We start from the raw sequence: 20568 nt of genomic DNA, 5'->3' as shown, positions 1-20568 counted from the left end.
CTTTCTTCAACATTCCTACTCCATCAAGGAGATGTGCTCTTCTAACAGAACAATGTCCCACAACATTGCCTATGTTGCGCAAAAAAGCCTTCTAAGGCGTGCGTCAAAATCCCTGGCCTGAAAACGATTACCTTTAGACCATTACCGAGTACAGTAGACCCTTTCCGAGATTGTGAGAGATCCATTGTACAGCACTGGCGAAGATTTTCGGAATATAAATTCCGGTAGTTTGGTTCACAAATTATAAATTCCGGGGTAAAACCGGAAGTGCTTGAAATTAAATTTTACTTCCGGTTTCAATGCTGGTTTCATAGACCAAAAGCGATAACAAGATGCAGCTTTTTTGTAGTTGATTCAGCGTTCCAAAAATTCTTTTCATCTCCTCCGCTTCAAACCGGAAGCGGTTCAAATCCAATTTCAACATTTGTCGCCATAGAACAAAATTAACATTAAGTAGCGACCAGCGGTTTTCGGAAGACGATCCAGGAAGACGAAGAGTACATGCCATCACAATCCGCAACACCCTACCAAAACCGGAAGTGTTTAAAATTTACTACCTCTGGTTTCAATACTGATTTCTGTTCAGTAAAATCGGTAACAGAGATCGATATACCGTTTTATGCAATCAATTCAGCTTTCTGTGAGTAGGTTCTCTCTCCTCCCTTAACTATCTATTCAGTCTATAAGTGGTTCAAATGAATGATACAACAAAAACCGTAAAGCATAGCAGATAATGGCTTTTTGATATGGATTCAGCGTCCAGAAAATAAGTTATGCCTTAGATCTTACGAATTTGTTACAACCAGTAATTATAGATGTACTACCGTACTTCAAATTTGAATATTGAATTCCCATAGTTTGGAAGTAGTTTCACACCGTGGAACGAAACTCATTTGTTATAATTATAAATTTTGAATTTGTCTTGAGTGTAGAATATAAACATCTTGTACCCTATGGAGAGTAGTTTTTAGCGTCGTATGAAGAGCTTTACTAACGCGTGTTGCTAACTTCCGTATTTAGACACATGTTATTGAAGTTAGCAAGGATTTATATCCAAAAATCACTAGCCAGTACTTTTTCACAGGGTTGCCCACGCACATTAGAAGCAATTAAGGTAGTAGAGAATTATTTTCCTGTACCGCTTCTTAATATGTTTGGACAGCTTTTCAGAAGTCATGGCTGGCCTTTTTCAATATAAAACGTTGCTAATTTTACTATTGTGTCTAAACACGGAAGTTAGCAACACATGGTAGTCAACCTCCTCATACGACGCTAAAACGACTCTGCACAGTGCTCCGCGTGTCTTTAAGAGAAATACAGGCACTACGAGACGATATAAAGACATACTGGTATTGTAGGTAGGACTTTGCGATATCTGAATTTAGATACTAAAAGTCGATATTGATAAAATATGATCGATATAGACCCTATCGAAAATATTGAATATATCGGAACATCGTAAATACTGAAACATCGAGTATTGTAAATTCGAAATATCAAAAAATATTGAATATCAAAACATCTGAACATATTGAAATATCGGATTTCGAAAATCACATAATCGAATTTTGTCGAGTAGTAGTTATATATCAGTATATCCATATTTCAAAATTTCAATCGATCAATCTATACGTCTACTACCCCATAATCCTAATGACTAAATGATAAGTAGAACTCATATTTTATATTGTGGTGTTGAGCTGTGTATTACACTTACATTTGATCAATCTTTCTGTTCAGGCATAAATTGTTGGATGTCATTTTCAGTTTAAGTTGATATTTTTGCTTGAAGTAGTTGTAAATCAATTCCGTCAGCATTAATCTGCACAGAATATGACTTACAAGGAATCTTTTTGTAACAGTCTTAGCAAAATTTGCGTCTTGTAACACAATTAAAATATAGTGGAATAAGAATTATAACTGTTATGCCAATTATCGCAAACTAAATCGCAAATTTTGCTTTGCGTTCACGCTTACTGTTACGGAGTGAGTCCCATAGTGTCTACAAACACGTGCCTGGTTTACAGCCGTGGAAAATTTCTTCTTGGAAGCATTCAATGTAATAAATTGAAAATGTCAAGGAAATGTGGTGTTTTGCCAATAGATTTTTGCGCGTTTATTGTGAATTATAATGTAGAGAGAACAGTTACACAGAAAGCCATAAGCTTTTCCATTTTCATTTTTTTTTTAATTTCCGTATATATATGCGTGTGTGTGTGTGTGTGTGTGTGTGTGTATGTATATTCAATCTGTGAAACCTAAAGCCAAGTTGTCATTTTCTAAGAATATTGTAGCTGTCATAAAAAAAAAAATCTTGCAACCCTACTATATTTCTCCATGTAAACAGTCTGGGGGATGCAAAGTGGATAGGATGACATTTCGTAAAAACATCGCGACAGTAACAATGGATCACGGATCTCTGTGTGTGTGTCCACCTGGGAGACAAACAAATCTCAAGACGCACTTGATGAACCACCATCAATTTTGGCCAAGATGTAGCAGGTGAAAAATTATGAATCGAGTTCCTTAATGGAGGTGGTATCAAATCTCAAGAGGTACGAATCAACTATTTCCGGTTTTAATATTGAGCACTATAGAGCAAAAATGCATATTGGTCTGCATAGAGCAAAAATGGCAAGAGATAGCACCGGGAGTTTTTTTTTTTTTTTTATTATTATTTTAATCAATTTAGCGTTCTAATAGTACAATCTTCTCCTTCAACGCTCGACCAGATTTCCGGTTTTAATGTTGATCGCTATAGAGTAACAACGGTAATAGCGAGAAGCGATTTTCTTCAATCTTTGAACCGACCCAAGAATGTATTACATTTCCACTGTAATTTCTCTACTAAACCGGAGCTGAGAACAAATTTACAACCACTTTCGGTTTCAACATTAATTGGGAAAATAACACGTCATACTAATCAAACTTCTTCACCAATGCTAGTCGTTGAAATTACGTTTTGAATGGCATTTTGAACACAAAGAGGAGATTTTAGAAAAGAATGTGTCGAAATGATTTTATTAAGGATATTCCGAATTTGATTATTTTTTTAAAAAATAACTCTTTCAACTTATTTTTAATTGACCACTTCAAAATACCACCAAAATTGGATAAGCAAACAAATTTCTTTTGTCGACGAACCAAAAGTACACAAAAACTGTTACGCACTAAATGGCACTTAAAACAAGAATAACATAACAATACAGAAACATGATGTCAAAAAAAAAAAGTTTCCTAAAAAGTTTTTTTTTTTTAAGATTTTGCGTAGCTACTGCCTTTATTGATCACACTTACAATGAAAGAGATAATGACGAAAAAAAAAAAAGTACGAATATACGTTAGATAGTTTTCGTCTTTCATTTTAATCTTTCCCCCCAGAAAATTAATGAGAAGGTTATTGTAAATCGTATGACCACCGAATTCATACGACCAAACATTAAATATGGCATGGTAGTAGACTATGACCTCCTATAGGGCAAGCATGTTAAATGTTAAGGATGCGGCAATTTGGTTCCTGAATTATTTACAAACAAAAGCTCTAAATCAATACATTGGACATATTCTTAAAAAAAAAAAAAGTAATAACTGTTTAAATAGCAACAAGTCACTCTTGTACAGATGGAACGTAAATGAAAATATGACCGCCCATGCCAGTCTTTAACTCATAATTACGTTTTTGTTATGTCCAATTAACTGATTCAGAGCTTTGATTGTGCATCACTTAGAAACAAAATTGTTGCATATCAATTTGACTATCGTCAATCCTCTTAATTGTATTAGTGCAATATAAGCCTCGCCTTTGGCGAAGCTCTTTTGTCGCAAATAGACGACCCCTTTTCTATTTTGTAGAACCTTGAATAAAAAAATGAAATGAAATTTTTAAGTTTTACGTCCCACGATTATGCCGGTTAGGCTAAAGGAGACGGTGATAATGAGAGATGAATGAAATGGTGGAATGAAGAAAGTGGGAGGAAACGGGAGAACCCCGAGAAAACCCACGCACACGGTGTTTGTCCACCACAAAGTTCACTTGGCGGGAGCAGGGTTTGAACCCGGGACCCCAAACACCAGAGGTGAACGCTCTACCACTGAGCCACCGCGGCCCCCGAACCTTGAATAAAGAGTTAAGAGAAAGATTCATAAAATGCTTCATGTGAAGTATTGTACTGTATGGATCAGAAACGTGGACATTACGCAAAAATAATGAAAAACGACTATAAGCTTTCGAAATGTGGGTGTGGAGAAGAATGGAGAGAATTAGATGGGTCGAGCAGAAAACGTTTGAGAGGGTCTTAGAAATGGGGAGGGGGGAAAACCACTTTAGATATTGTTAAGAAAAGAAAGAGAAACTGGTTGGGACATTGGCTAAGAAGAAACTGTATCATGAAGGACGTGCTAGAGCTTATGGTGGCAGGAAAGAGAGGGAGAGGGCGAAGACTACAATTAATGGATGATATCAAAACAGAAAAATCGTACGTGAAGACGAAGAGGTTAGCGGAAGACCGTGAAACATGAAAGCTTCTTGCTTGTCGCAAGTGACCCGCCAATAATGACTGAATACTTTCGATGATAGTTTCAAAATTCAGCGAAAGATCTCCGGTATGGTTAGACTTATCAAATCTATATGTGCAAGTAACTTGTTAAGCGAAGTTGCTTCAAAATCAAATAATCTCATACTTTATAGCTCGGAAAGAACACATTTTCCGTATTAAAAGCCTGCCTTACTAAAAATAATACAAACGTTACCATTTTTCCTTTTGCTTATTTTTCATAAGTGAAAGGAGATAATGAAATACAACTTACCACAATCATAGATAATGTTATTCTACAACACGAAATATAAACCTGAAGAATTTTCAGTGTTGCCATTTATATAAATTACTGTGTTGCCAGAATAATAACGCGCCTAAAATCTGAGTTAAGGCAACGATTAGAGAAACGAAGTCAACTGCATTTGGTTATATATCATGTGGTTTTGGTTTCCTGTGAACTACTTTTTAAATAATAGTTGTATTTAGTTTGTAATACACAAAATAGTTTTAAAATACAGTTATTAAAATTAAATAATAATGTTATTTAAAAAGTAGTTTGCAGGAAACCAAAACAACATTATATGTAACCAAATGCAGTTGAGTTCGTTCCTCTAGTCGCTGCCTTAACTTGGATTTTAGGGGCGTTGTTATTCTGGCAATACTGTAATTTCTATGGAATGCAACACTGAAAATTCTTCAGATTTATATTTTCTGTTGCAGAATAACATTATCTATCATTATGGTAAGCTGCAGTTTATTATCTCCTTTCACTTATGAATAAACAAGCCAAAGAAAAATGGTAACTTTTGTATTATTTTTAGTAACGCAAACTTTTGAGATTGTCTGAGTCTTATTTTCACCTAATTCATCCATAACTTCATTTGTACTGGACTTTTTTTTAAAAAAAAGAAGAATGAAAATAGAAGTTTAAAAGATAAAGAAAAATAAATAAATAGTAAAGTGACCTTACCTAAAAGCATGCTAGACATCATAGAGGCCATGCCCCGAGTGAGATCATACACATACAGCTCAACGGAGGTACCGATGTCGCCGTCCATTTTATCTTCACTATCCGCTGACTTTTTGGAATATCCACTACTGGTTGAGCTACCTTCCGCCTGCAAAATAGATATTTTCATAGCTATTAGTTCTACCTTAATAGACTGTACACTCACAGCAAATCAAAACAATAAATGGTACAAATATTACTTTCAATTGTCCTTAAGTAATGGTAGGAGGGAAGAAACATTTAGGTTAGGTTAGGAATTAGATTTTTGAGTTTTCGACATTTATGGCCATGTTAGCCCGTCACGTATGAGGAATGACGTCTCTCTGCGATTATACTATCCGAGGAAAGGAAAGGAAGGAAGTGGCCTAGAAGCTATATGTTAGATACCATCCCGGTATTTGCCTGGTGTGAATAAGGAAAACCCAGGATAACCTCACTCAGGGTGGCTGGCTTGAGAAAAAAAGCCCTTTCATTTTTTCCACCGAGTGTTCCCATCAAGAATCGAACCCGGGACCGAAAGAAACATTTAAGAAAAATACATTTCATATGTATTTTGCAAGAAAAACACCAACTACTTCTTAAAGAAAATTTCATAATGTTACCTAATTTCTTTCACCAGATTTGCTGATATTCACACTCGTTTATGTTACAGAAGCTATTAAAATAAATTATCTTAATATCAAATAGCTGACACAGTAATTTGACCTCAATTTTATGAAATACGCTACGACTCTCAGGTTTTAACAGAAGAGATGCGACGACAGAAGCTATTATATAATAGTTATTCACAAGTCAGCGAAACGTAAAGTACATAAAATTTTTTAAAAAATAAATAAAAAAGAGGGATAAAATACCAAAATCCATTTCAACTTATACAACCCTGACACATAATTTTGGACTGCACTGAACAATCTCTTTTAAAAATAAACAGCTAAGGATAAACCTTTTTACATTTCGCTGTATGACCGTCAAATAATGCAACGAAACCATTAATAAGTTCAACATCCAGAAATAATCCCTGTCATTGGCCAAAAGCCCAGAAGAAAACAAATTAGGGCACGAGGACAAGGTGTTCAATAAAAACATTTCACAGTAAATTCAATGTAATTATAGCCACAACTTAATGTAAAAACACGCAGAGATGTTTAAGACGAAACTCGTATCAGTATTTTGAAGAAAGAATAAACAGAATTTACCGGATGCAATCACCCAGTAACATCTCACACACTGTTGTTCCATCCATCATTGATAACACTGTTAACAACACAATGAACATCTTGCAGCAAGGAAGAAACAGCGTAGTTGGACTACGGACCACTAGTCTGCACAAGTGCCATCATACGAGGTGTATAAAGTTTTTAAATACCCTTTGAAAAATTCATTTACGTACATAACACCGTTTACTATTTCTCAAACTAGTCCCCACAAGCATCAATACATTTTTGTGTCCTTAAAAACCACGACAAATATTTTTTTTAAAACATTTTTTTTAATATCAGAAATTTCATGATTATACGCTTCAATAGCCTCTTCATTTGTTTGAAAGTGGCATTATCGAAGAATATTCTTGAGGTTTGGGACGAAGACAAAGTCACATGGAGTTAAGTCTGGAGAATAAGCAGGATGCGACGGAATACGGACTCCACTTTCTTGTAGAAATTTCAAAGTTTTCGCTGCTGTGTGTGACCGAGAATTGTCGTCATGAAGAAAAAAGTGAGACAATGGAGACTTTCGGTGGATAAATCTCGAAGTTTCAAAGACACTTGAAGGAAATAAGTAACGTATCACTCTGCTGTCAATGTGCGTTGATTATCAAACTGGATAGTTGCTACATGGCCGGTCTTCTAGAAAAGAAAATGTCATTATAACTTCATCTATGCTTCGTGCTCGTTTAACTTTCCAAGGTAGAGTTTCATTTTGGAAAAGCATACTGTCGATTGCTGTTTTGTTTCGGAGTCATAATTGTAAATCCATATTTCGTCACCTATGACGAGATTATAAACGTCTTTAATTCGTCCCTGTGAAAATCTTTTAAGCATATAGCGGCACAATTCCACGTGGTCATTTTTCGGCTCAGGCGTAAGCACATGTGTAATCCGGCGACTGCAAAGTTTGAAAAAAAAAAAAACAAAACGAGATAATCTTTTATTATGGACTGGCTGCAGTTGATCCAATCTTTAAAGTTGACTGAATTTCCTCATATATGATATGGCAATCCTCTTTCACAAGATTTCTTACTGCTGCGACATTTTCATTCGTAACTGCGGTGCTAGAGCGCCCACAGCAAAGCTGATCTGTCAGCCTTTGTCAACCCCGTTTAAATTGAGCAAACCAATAAACAATGGTTGTGCGTGAAGGGGCAGAGTACCCGAAATACTTTTCTAAACTATCATGGCACTGCTCTATTAAACCGTACTTAAAATCATACATAAAGATTATTGAACGAAAATCACGTCGCTCGAGCTCCATTGTTGCCGACTGACAGGCTCACACTAACATAATTTCCATCCTTCTAATTTTGAACAAACAAACTCCAGCCTTGAAGTTATATCTTTCACCACTAGAGGGCATACATTTTTAAATGTGATACGTTTCAAGACGGTATCGTTTATATATATATATATACTAGCAGCGTTCACCCCGCTTCGCTGCGGTCACCCCGGAACGCAATAAACTTTGTTACTTAGATAATTTTTACTTTTTCGCTTTCAAGTGATATGATAAAAACCATAGAAGATTGCAGTAAATCTTAACATTATATCGCCTGTCATTTATGTTAACCCGCCCCGCTTCGCTGCGGTCATCCCGGTGCTGGCATATTGTAAAAGTGTCTGTAAAAATAAGCAAATCAATTAAAAAATTTTAAACAGAAGATTCAAGCTATTTTCCGCTGTATATCGCCTGTCATTTATGTTAACCCGCCCCGCTTCGCTGCGGTCATCCCGGTGCTGGCATATTGTAAAAGTGTCTGTAAAAATAAGCAAATCAATTAAAAAATTTTAAACAGAAGATTCAAGCTATTTTCCGCTGTATATCGCCTGTCATTTATGTTAACCCGCCGAGTGACACGGTCATGCGGGTTGCATATAAATACGTTTATTTTTACCTATGATGAACTAATAACAAAGGATTTGTACGTTATGGACACTTGAATGGTCAATTATCTCAAGACACTGGTAATTAAAAATTAAAGTGATATGATAAAAACCATCTAGGGTCCAAATCCTAATAACCCCCCAAAAATGAAAGAAATTGGTTCAGCCGTATTAGCGTGATGAGCGGACAAAGGATTTTGTACGTTCTCTTATATATATATATATATATATATATATATATATATATATATATATATATATATATATATATATATATATATATATATATAATTTTAGTATCTAAAAGCTTTCAGTATACCCCTCGTACATCTCCCACTTTTAAAGATATGCATAGTTAAAAAAGAAAAAAAAATGTGTCTGGAAATCGCGAAAACAGGAAACCGAATCTTCAGTATATTTCATGATAATGACTTGTAGGCTAAAGGACACGAAAGAAATGCAAGTAAACGATATTGAAAGGATAGACTAAAATAAGCTGCCATTTGCTGCACATTATGGTGATTAGTAGTTTTTCTTTTACGCAGCTATCGTAAAAATGAAACAATCTTCAAGTTAGCGTTCTGTGGTTATACTTTTTGGCTAAATGACACAAATACAAGGGTAAGTCAAAAATTACCCGCAATGTAGCTATAACTTTTCTTATATGGTTCATATTGACCTGTTCTCGTTTGTTTTATTGTTATACTGTTGTGGTCACGCTATGAAAGTTTGACCCTAACTCCTCCATTTGTTTTCCTTTTGTTGCAGATAGATCATGGCCGCTGCATTAGAAGTTTGCACCAAAGAGGAACAACGAGCAGTGATCCGGTTTTTTGTGGTCAGAAGATGTATCAGAAGCCGCAACCCATCAAAGACTTTCCGCACAATACCGGAACAGTGTCTTGCTGCAACAATGTCTACGAATGGATTGAAATATTCAAAAATGGTCGCATAAGTGTTACGCACGAGGAAGGATGGCCGTTCGGCTCCACACTTGTGTGATTTTTTCGTGTACTCCAAAATGGAGGAACAGTTGCATTGGCGTAGCTTTTTATCTATCATAATTACAATATGATTGCCGCTTATTTGAAGACTGTGAACAACATCAACGAAAATGTGTGGAATGATCAATTATTTAAATGTTTCAAAGGATGAAAATGTGTATTCATATCTATGATGAGTGAAAAGGTGTAAAACGTCTGGTTTCAATTGGATAAGGGGGCACACCTAAAACTATCGCCATCGCCCTCATGAGTTTCGTTAAAAACATCTTACACATGGATGTTTGCTTTCGAACTGGTCAAGGGCAAGGAGTAAACTCTTCAACTTAAAAAAAAAAAAAAAAAAAAAAAAAAAAAAAAAAAAAAAAAAAAAAAAAAGAGCTCGCCTTTCCTATGTATGGCATCACCAGTTGCTGACTACAGTATTTCCATTGTCATTATAGTTTATTCTCTTCACAAAATGGTTTATTCTAATCACTAAAATATTATTATTAATGAGTTAAAACACTGTTAAGTGAGAAGATACAATTATACGGAAGAAGCCAATAGGTCTAGAATCAAAATAATCACTGGACATTGTCCAAGGAGATCAACTTCCCTGCTGGTTGACAAGCTGCTGGCTGTGAAATTTTGTTTCGTCGCCAACAGCTACTGAAAAGTATTCTCAGACAACTCAAGTATCCCGTAAAGCTTCACAAACGCCAAACACAGACGAAGATACCGAATTTTACTTAATCCTCCGCTGAATTCAATTAACAATGAGCTTCTTTTATAAATCTTTTTTAAAGTTGAAAAATTAGATTTGTCTAATCGAAAGCAACGATCAACGCATATCAACTTGAATTTTCAACTGTAGATCGTTATTAATATAGTCATATGAGGGCGCGACAAAAATACAGTATACCCCGCTTTTACGTTCCCGCACTACACGTTTCCTCGCCTTTTACAACATTTATTTGAGGTTCCTTTAGCTTTCTTATATTCACAATATATTAGAATCCTCGTTTTCTATGATGAAATATTAATTTCCCGCTATTTGCGCGATGACATGTCGACCTACAGTGTAAAAGCAACACGGCATCACAGAGCTAAATAATTATCTGTAGAACTAGTCATGACAACGGGTTCCTGCTTGTCGCTAATGTGATACGTGGTAACACTTGTGATTTGTGCGCTACCTATTGGATTACACACATTCAACACTCGAAAAGAAAGGTTTGTCCACTTTTCGGTTCGTCATTCTATGTACGCTTATCGATCCTCTGGTAAGTGACAACACGATACTGGCAACAGGCCACGCTGAATTACTGTATGACGATAAGTTTATAGCAATGTAAACCAAATCACGTTGGAACATACACTGAATATGACGGGACAACGTTTTAAAGCTGATCCTCATTTCCAGAAGTTTATACTTTCCATTAATTTATACAATTTTTCTTCTGGTTCCTTGAAAAATGTAAGTTAGGGTAATTCTAGGCTATATGTTTCTTCAATTCATCTAAGGAGACTCTGTGCAAAACGTATAATATGGTTACTGAATATATAACAATTTTCCTTCCCCAGTATTAATCTAAAGCGAGTATAATAAGATATTCATTTTAAAAAAGAGGACTTTGGTTTACGTGTCTATTCGTGTTTCCATTCGTTCGTGAGATTGAAAATGTATATTCATGTGTCTGTCAATATGGGAAGGAAAAAATAAAAAACTCAAGACCCACTTGCTGGATTACCATCCCACTAAACCAATTGTTGTTTTCTGCACTATAATAGTTCCAAACTTCAATCGGTTATCATACATATCAACTGTAGGATATTTGTGTCTTCCTGTCAAACTAGTCTCAAATTTCTTACCAACTATTAAGAAGATATTCTCGTTTTTCTGCACTGTATTACTGGTCTCAAAGTTTCTAACAAGCCACCAGGAACATATTCACGTTTCCTTGTATTGTATTATTATTAGTCTTCAGTTTACAGACAACAGAACCTATCTTTTTTCTTCCTTTTCTTCTTTCTAAGTATACCCGTATGTTTATTCTTAGAATAATTCACGAATCACAATTCTACTTTCTTATGTCTATTATTTATAAATTCTATGCATCCTTACATTCATGAGAAAGTTGGGACAAAATTACTAGTTCTCAACCATACATTCAAATACGTTCGTATTTTGTAATCCAGGAACTATTCAGAAATCTAGCAAAATACATTACTTTGTATCAACCAAAACTTACATAATAACTTTGATTTTAATAATTTCACGGTGCACAAGGTATGATATTATGATCAAGTTAAGAGTAGAAAAACATATTAAATACGTTCACAATCATCAAGATTTGAAGTAAGACGCGCATTTGCATTAATAGAATAGTTCTTCTGGAACCATCTTACTGCTATATCGACACTACCTCAACTTTTTTAATTGAACATTTTTCTTTAGCGGGCATAGGTGAATGACTTGTGTCTACAAGGTTTGTCCTATTGACTGTATACCCAGTATTTCTTTTCAGTCGGAGCAGGGAAATGCTAGAAAAAGTAAATCAAACTCCTAGGCGCATGAAGGATCTCAGTGAGTGGAAATTGTACAAGTACTGCGAACCCATTCTTTAATAGACAATGGAATGATCAGCAGCGAATGTTGAAACAGACGATTGGCCAATCCGATACAATACTCAGATACTCACAAAATGCCTGATATGCCATTACTTAGGTAACTTGCATTTACTAGGTCGGTCAGATGGTAAACGTTCAACAGATTATGCATAGTCACCGCACCAGCTCATAGCGCCATTATTTCCGGCTTTCTAGACCAAAGTTCACTATCTCTTACCATCCAATGGCCTCACAACGCTGGTTCAACACAAACTAGGTGCCATCACCGGAAACAGAACCATGCACCAAGTGCGCTCATGTTAAATATTCGGCTATGGGGGAGAATAAATGTTGGAATAGTACATTTAAATATATGTAAAATCATTGACAGACTTTCCTCTTAATTTGTCCAGCTTAAATCTTTTCGTGTAGGGAGCACGGTGGCTCAGTGGTAGAGCATACCTCTAGTGCAAGCGGTCCCTGGTTCGATTCCCAGTGAGCTAAGTTTGTAGTGGATAACATCGTGTCCGTGGGTTTCCTCAGGGTACTCCCTCCTACCTTCTCACTTGTCCCTTAATCCGTCTTCCTTAGCCTAACGGAAATAATTATGGAATGTTAAACTGAAAGATTTCATTTCATTTTTCCTCTTCGTGTAGCTGCCGAACAATGGCAATAGCAATACTAATGCAACCAGATGGTTTAATGGCGGTAATTTTCTAATGCTTGTACTTAGTTTTTGAGTCAACAGATTGAAGTCCTATTTATTCAAGGGATAGGCAAAACTACTATATTTTATTTTTATAAAAACCGGAATCTGGTTTGTTAAAAACCTGAAAACCGAAAAACTGGTTTTTGTGCCCATCACTACTCCAAGAAAATGTACGATAAACTGCCGATAGCACTACCACTACTTGCTCGACTATTGATATCAAAAGGGTTAAACTGGCACTTTGACTGTTAAGTACTTGTATGTAAACATGGTCTGGTATAAATATTAAAAACCAGATTCATAGATATTAATCGTTTCCCTCTAGGATTGTCTACGAGATAAGGACTGAGGCTGTGTGGTCTCGAAAATATATCGTGAAAGTGATGTCTCGTATAGGATAGTGTATCTATTGATTTCGGTTTCTATTGAAAGAGCTATGTCTCGTAACGAAAATTCGGTTTCGTTTCGTATCAAGGTAACCTTCTCCCCTACACTTGCTGGATAGGTTAGACCTAAAGATAAAGAATAAATAAATGAACAATTAAAGAGAGATTATGAAAACAAGTCTGACATGAGTGGAGATGAGTGTTATGTGTATGATAAAATTCAGTGGTTGACAAATGTAAAATACTGCTTCGCAATTACTTCAGACTTGCAGACCCCTTCTTATTAAGACAAGGAGCGGCCTTTAAATTTTGGTATCTGTGAAGTAGTAGTAATTGAGAGACAAATAGCAATATTGGCAACAGTTAGATTGCATACAATTATTTATGTTATAAGCATGCAACATACAGTACAGGGGATCATGACATTTTTCACGTCTTCTATAAATTATGAGACGTAAACGATCCCAAACAGCTGTAAGGGTTCATGGACCACCAACTGCTGCGAAAAACTACTATAGTAGATAGCTTTCTTCACAAATCAAAAACAATTTTTAACATGACAATAATCATTTCGTTCTTTAACTTGACTTCTTTATTGTTTTTCATTATTTTTCATACTTCTGGTACAGGAAGGCACCGTGAGGCCATGATGCCCTAAGCGCTGGTCAAGTGACATGTGTGTGCGCTTTTGATTGGGGTTCCGGGTTTAATTTCCGGCGGGAGAATATGAAAATTTGAACGCATTACGGTGGTTTGTACTCTACCTACAAACATGATAACAAACCGGCTTTATCCACGCAGTTACTCGACCGCCACGGATCTCCTAGTGTCCTTTTCAGTTGCGGTTGTGTCTGCAGACGCTATTGGCAATGATGGAAAGGCAGTACGTCAAAGACAATGTTACCGTCCTATTCAGTGCTGTTTTGTAATCAGATGATCAGATTTCATCTCATGTTTAGATACTTCCACTTTAGACAACAAGCAACTGAAACCATAGCTGTGACGATAGGGATTGGCAGCACTGCGGATGCTTGGCGAACCGAACTGCAATAGATAAAAAGATCCCATATGACACAGTGTTACTAGAAACTGGGCAACTGCCCCGGATCGTAACTATCAGCCGTCAGATTTTCAGTCCGCGGCGGGTGGAGATCCGTACCGCCATGGATAAAAAAAAGAAGAAATCATATTTGACTCAATGTAGTTGTAAAACGTGAAGGTTGTACACCCACGTGCACAAAACAGACCTCAAATGGAAGAAAGAAATTCGATAATTCGAAACTTCGTAAAATCGCAGAAATTTACATTGTCATGGAGCGGTTTTATGACTCTAATCACAACAGTATTTAATAAGTACTCATTATTATTTAAGGTGGTGTCGTGTATACGGTTTACAGGCGACATTGGGTTTTTGCAGGCTCCGAAGAGAAAATCAATAAGATGTTACAAAACTTGAGGAAGGGCTGTGAAGAATATGGGATGAAAATAAATGTTAGGAAGACAAAAGCCATGGTGATTGGAACGAAGCGGTCGGTGTCAAATATAGGAGGGGAAAAAATAGAACAAGTGACTAGTTTCCGATACCTGGATAGTACAGGGTGATTTTTTAAAAACTCATGGATTTCATTTGGGTCTAGAATTTCTAACAGAAATCCGATTCTCCTGCGGTTTGTGGCAAATGATCAAGGAAGGATGGAAGATTTATGGGACCATGTTTACTGGTTTAAATTCATCCGGAGTAATATCGGCCACGCCTCAAGAAAAACCTCAAATATTCGCCAGTGTACCTTACAATTGGAATCAAGTGTGGTGCGGTGTGAAGATTTGAATTTTCTTCGTACACGGAAACCTCGCCAAGGTCAATAAAAATAAGAAATAGGAAACTGGGCCGTTGTATTGGGAATTGCGCTGTACAATTCTGTGCTACTGTGTGAGTATAATTAGGACATTGACACAGTGAGAATAGTGTACTCTTTGGAGCAACATGAGTTTATCGTTAAAAGTTTTTGGTAAACGAAATCTGTTGTTGCTTCGTGAAGGTAATTTAGAAACAAATTTGCCTCCCGTTCTGCTTCAGATAGTAACATAATATACCTATGGTAGCTAGTGAATGAATTGGAAGAAACAGGATCGTTTCTAAGTGAGACAGAGAAGCATCGAACCCTGTAGGCAGCTCTTGTGGAAAATGTCATTTATCGACTCCTTAGGTCGCCCAAGAAATCTCTCCGTTGTTTGTCGCAAGAAATCGGTTGCTGTAGCTATTCAACATGGGATTTTTGGGTGTTACTGCTAACATTTAATTTGTATTCCCACCAACACTTAATTTGTATTCTGCAATTTCGCTTAAAAAATCCAAAACCTCATTCCAATTGCAAGGTACACTGGCGAATATTTGCTGTTTTTCTTAAGGCGTGGCCGATATTCCCCGGATGAATTTAAACGAGTAAACAGTCCCATAGATCTCCCATCCTTACTTGATCATTTGCCACAAACCGCATGAAAATCGGACCTCAGTTAGAAATTCTAGACCCAAATGAAATCCGTGAATTTTAAAAGAATCAATCTGTATTATTAGTAATGATATGATGTGTGGACGTGATAATGATATGATGTGTGGACGTGATATAAAAGGACTGATAGGAATGGCGAAAGAAACCTTTAGAAGGAAGAAAATGCTATTGTGTGGGACTTGTAATAAAGAGTTGAGAAAAAGACTTATAATTATAGAATGCTTCGTGTGGAGTGTTGTGCTGTATGGGTCAGAAACATGGTCATTACGCAAAAAGTATGGAAAACGACTGGAAGCTTTCGAATGTGGGTATGAAGAAAAATGGAAAGAATTAGCTGGATCGAGCGGAAAACGAATGAGAGGGTGCCAGATATGGTGGAGGAGAAAAAAAACAATTTTAGATATTATTAAGAAGAGAAAGAGAAACTGGTTGGGACATTGACTAACAAGGTAAGCTATCCAACTCCTCGACGAGTATTGCTCTGAAACTTGCACAAGTGAAAGGACATATTGAAAGATGGAAATATGCTTACTCTTACGATTTGCACGTCGTCGAACCGGAAGTAGAATGATCGTTCCCCCATAGCCCCTGAAAGTTATGTACTCTGGTCATACACGCCAGAATGTGATACACTGGAACCTGTTTTCTCACGAAGACAAATATTGCAAACTCAAGATGATAACAATCGGTGGTGATTGGGATCTCTAGTACGTCATTGATGCGAACCGATGTCAAATGGAACACGACACACGGTCGTAAATTCCTAACGAGCACGTTTACCCGATGGAGAAAAGGGACACGCTGAAACCACACCGCAAAACGACTTTCTATTATTATTATTATTATTATTATTATTAGTAGTAGTAGTAGTAGTAGTAGTAGTAGTAGTAGTAGTAGTAGTAGTAGTAGTAGTAGTAGTAGTAGTAGTAGTAGTAGTAGTAGTAGTAGTAGTAGTAGTAGTAGTAGTAGTAGTAGTAGTAGTAGTAGTAGTAGTAGTAGTAGTAGTAGTAGTAGTAGTAGTAGTAGTAGTAGTAGTAGTAGTAGTAGTAGTAGTAGTAGTAGTAGTAGTAGTAGTAGTAGTAGTAGTAGTAGTAGTAGTAGTAGTAGTAGTAGTAGTAGTAGTAGTAGTAGTAGTAGTAGTAGTAGTAGTAGTAGTAGTAGTAGTAGTAGTAGTAGTAGTAGTAGTAGTAGTAGTAGTAGTAGTAGTAGTAGTAGTAGTAGTAGTAGTAGTAGTAGTAGTAGTAGTAGTAGTATGATTAGCATTATTAATACGAGCAGTATGAGTAAAAATAATAATGAGAAGAGAAGAAATGGGCTATATTGCTGGGTCCCTTAAGTAACGAAGGACTTCGGCCCGTCCTGAGTGTCCTCTAGCACTGCTATAAACGTTTTAAAATCCACAATCATACCCCAGAAGGGATTCGAAGTAGGGATCCTTGAGTCGCTGGATTGACGCCTCAACCAACACGAACATGACGTCGGCAATAAGACGAACACGACAAAGAAATAATAATAATAATAATAATAATAATAATAATAATAATAATAATAATAATAATAATAATAATAATAATAATAATGATAATAGTCATACTAACAACAACAATAATGATTATAGAAAGCTATTTTTGCGTTGTGGTTTCAGCGTGGCCCTTTTCTCCATCGGGTAAACGTCTTCGTTTGGAACTTACGTGTTCCATTTGACATGGATTCGCATCAATGGCGTACTAAAGATCCAAATCACCACCAACTGTTATCATCTTGCGCTTGCAATATTTGTTCTCGTGAGAAAACAGGCTCCAGTGTATCACATTCTGGCGTGTATGACCAGAGTACATAACTTTCAGGGGCTATGGTGGAACGACAGTCTACTTCCGGTTCCACGACGTTGCGAATCATAAAAGTAAGTATATTTCCATCTTTCAATATGTCCTTCCACTTGTGCAAGTTCCAATGCGATACTCGCCGAGGAGTTGGATAGCTTTCCTTGTAAGAAGGAATTGTATCATGAGGGACGCACTAGAGGATATGGTGGCAGGAAAGAGAGGAAAAGGGCGAGGGAGACTACAATTAATGGACGACATGAAAACAGAGAAATCATACGTGAAGACGACGAGGTTGGCGGAAGACCGTGGAGCATGGAAGCTTCTCAGTTGAATCAAGTGACCTGCACACAATGGCGCAATGGCAGAATACCTATGATGGCTATGGTAATTTAAGATTTAATTTCAGCGCATATTGTCTATAATAAAATACACCAAACGCTACTATTCAAAGGATACACTGTTGTAGCCAAAGAAATTCAGCCCAACTACTTTTTAAATCAAACAGACAAAGCCAAATACTAGGTCAGGATCTGATCATTCTAATAGCTCAATCAAAATTCAAGTGATTTAAATATTCTGCTCTAGCGCATTTTGGATTCCCTTTCTCTTCAGAGGGACACCACTTCTAAACACAAGGACAACGAAACTATGCAGCGACGTCTACTGTGATGAGGCAGGTGTGACTTTCGCGTACTTTATTTGTCGGTGGTGTCAATGAGGCGATACATGACCTAGAAGTAAAAGTAGAGAAATGGGTCGACACCACAGTTGGTTTATGTTGGCCTAGGATGAACGAATCCCTCACGCTTTCAACATATATTTATTTTTCACATATATTCAACAAAAGGAAGCTTTTAGCTCCTTATTCTACTTTTTAAACTTTTTTTTTATACAGCTGTTCAGTTTTAAGCTCAGCTTTTCCAAATATGCTACCAGTAGTTCAATTTATCATTAGAAAGGTGGCTCAGTGATAGAGCGCTTACCTCTAGTGCGTGGTCTTTGGTTCGATCCCCAAGTAAATTTGTGTGGGCAACATTGTTTCCGTATGTTTTCTCGGAGTACTCTCGTTTTCTCCTATATTCTCACGTCATGAATTATTCCACCCCCATTCAATTGCCTTAATCATCCCTTTCCCTGAGTCTAAAGGGCATAATCGTGGGATATTAAACTAAAAAAAAAATATTAAAAAAAAAAAATCTTCCTAGGCAATAGTGAATATAGAAATATAAGACTAATCCTAAGATTCCAATCTTTAAAGACAATCTGGAGTAGAACCAGTGTTCGAAATGGGCAGGGCCGCGTTGTCACAGTGGTATAGCGTTCTCCTCTGGTGCATTTGACCCCTGGTTCGATCCCTGCTCGCATCAAGTTAACTTTGTGGTGCACAAACACCGTGCTCATGGGTTTTCTCGGGATTCTCCCGTTTCCTCCCACTTTTTTCACTCCACCATTTTATTTATTTCTTATCGTCACGTAAACCTCAAAGATTTCATTTCATTTTTTGTTTTCGAAATGGGCCTGTATGTCATACCATCACTTTATTATTCCATTAATATCCATACAGGCATTTTAGAAGCAAGTATTCTTTACCGATATACTAACTGTGCTCATACGGATTTAAACTTGCATAATGAAACAACCATTACCGTATTTTCATCGAGTTTAAGAAAAAGGAGTAATTGCAAATTTATTTGTCGATAAACAAACACAACCGTGACCCTGTATTACGTATTTTCCGCCTTTGAGCTGATCATTGGTTGAAGGGCGTTCAACTTGCTACGGATAAAGAGCGCAAAAATAAAATAACAATCGAAATGTCTTTCTTTGTGGTATTCAAGTGGGATGTTCTATTTCTATTTCAATACTTTTACTTGAGTAGTAAAAAAAAAAGAAAAAAAGAAAAGAAAACAGCAAATAATAAGTTCTTGTCTACTTCTAAAAGGTTAGGAAACAATAGACGGACTCATGAAAAGTAGAGATACTGTGAGAAAGGAGTCGGCAAGGACCTATGTTCAAGGTACCATCCTGGTATTTACATGTTGTGGCTGAGAATAAATCATGGAAAATCCCAGTCAAGATGAGGTTCGATTGCAAGACCTCACGAATGAGAAGCCACCTCTCTATCACATTATTATGCTGATGCGAGCGAGAAAATTTGTTACCTACTTTCATGCTAAAATTTGACATTTTATTGGACGGTATAGTTGAATATTGAAGTGCAAAAATACACAGGCACTTCTCATTTTCTATTTTAACCACTGAGTAGAGAATAATGCAAATCAGAGTTTCCAATAACAGAGAACAAAATTTTCGAGTTAAGTGTTTAAAATTATCCTATGTTACCAAAAAAAAGTATATTCATTATGTACGCGATAATTGTAGAAGTACGTCACTTTCGAACTTCAAATCGGGGTCACTGTCCTCACCATTTTTAAAATCTTTATTTTAAGATCTTTAATAATATAAAACTATTTATTTTAAGCTGGAAGATACTTATTTTAATTAAAGACATTTACTTTATAAAATAGGAATTATCTCTTTGTTAATTGTTTTAAATTACAGGCGTGCGCAAACCCTTGGATTAGGGTTTACGCTGGAAAATATTTGTCATATAAGATATATTGAAACATTTATTTTATAATACATGAATTATATATTTGTCTTAAATTAATATATATTTGGCATTCATACTGTATTTGGCGAACGTTACTGAGGATCCTGGAATGATTCGATCTACATTTGTTCGTTTGTTTGCCTGTACGAGACACATATATTACAGGGTACAACTTTCGATCTTTTAAATTCAAATTTTCAGGGTACAGGCACGAGTCACACTAAATTTCCTGCATAAATATTTGGCGGCACACCAACGTAATATTTCAAAATGGCGGCATTTTTTTTTTTT

General features: G+C 36.3%; 1 protein-coding gene across 5 annotated transcripts in view; it reads right to left on the bottom strand.

Annotated features, from left to right (window-relative positions):
* LOC145664827 (uncharacterized) overlaps positions 1-20568 on the bottom strand; it is a 195554-nt gene that overhangs the window by 113247 nt on the left and 61739 nt on the right. For all 5 annotated transcript variants that reach the window (XM_081731823.1, XM_081731821.1, XM_081731824.1 and 2 more), the window contains exon 2: positions 5506-5653. In XM_081731823.1, the coding sequence (XP_081587949.1) occupies positions 5506-5653 (148 nt within the window). The remainder of the gene's footprint in view (positions 1-5505; positions 5654-20568) is intronic.

Source organism: Thermobia domestica, chromosome 11 (genome assembly GCF_964235325.1).
Source record: "Thermobia domestica chromosome 11, izTheDome1.hap1.1, whole genome shotgun sequence".
In the NCBI taxonomy this organism is placed as follows: domain Eukaryota; kingdom Metazoa; phylum Arthropoda; class Insecta; order Zygentoma; family Lepismatidae; genus Thermobia; species Thermobia domestica.
The sequence above is the reverse complement of the archived record's forward strand: the minus strand, read 5'-3'. Positions and strand labels throughout refer to the sequence as shown.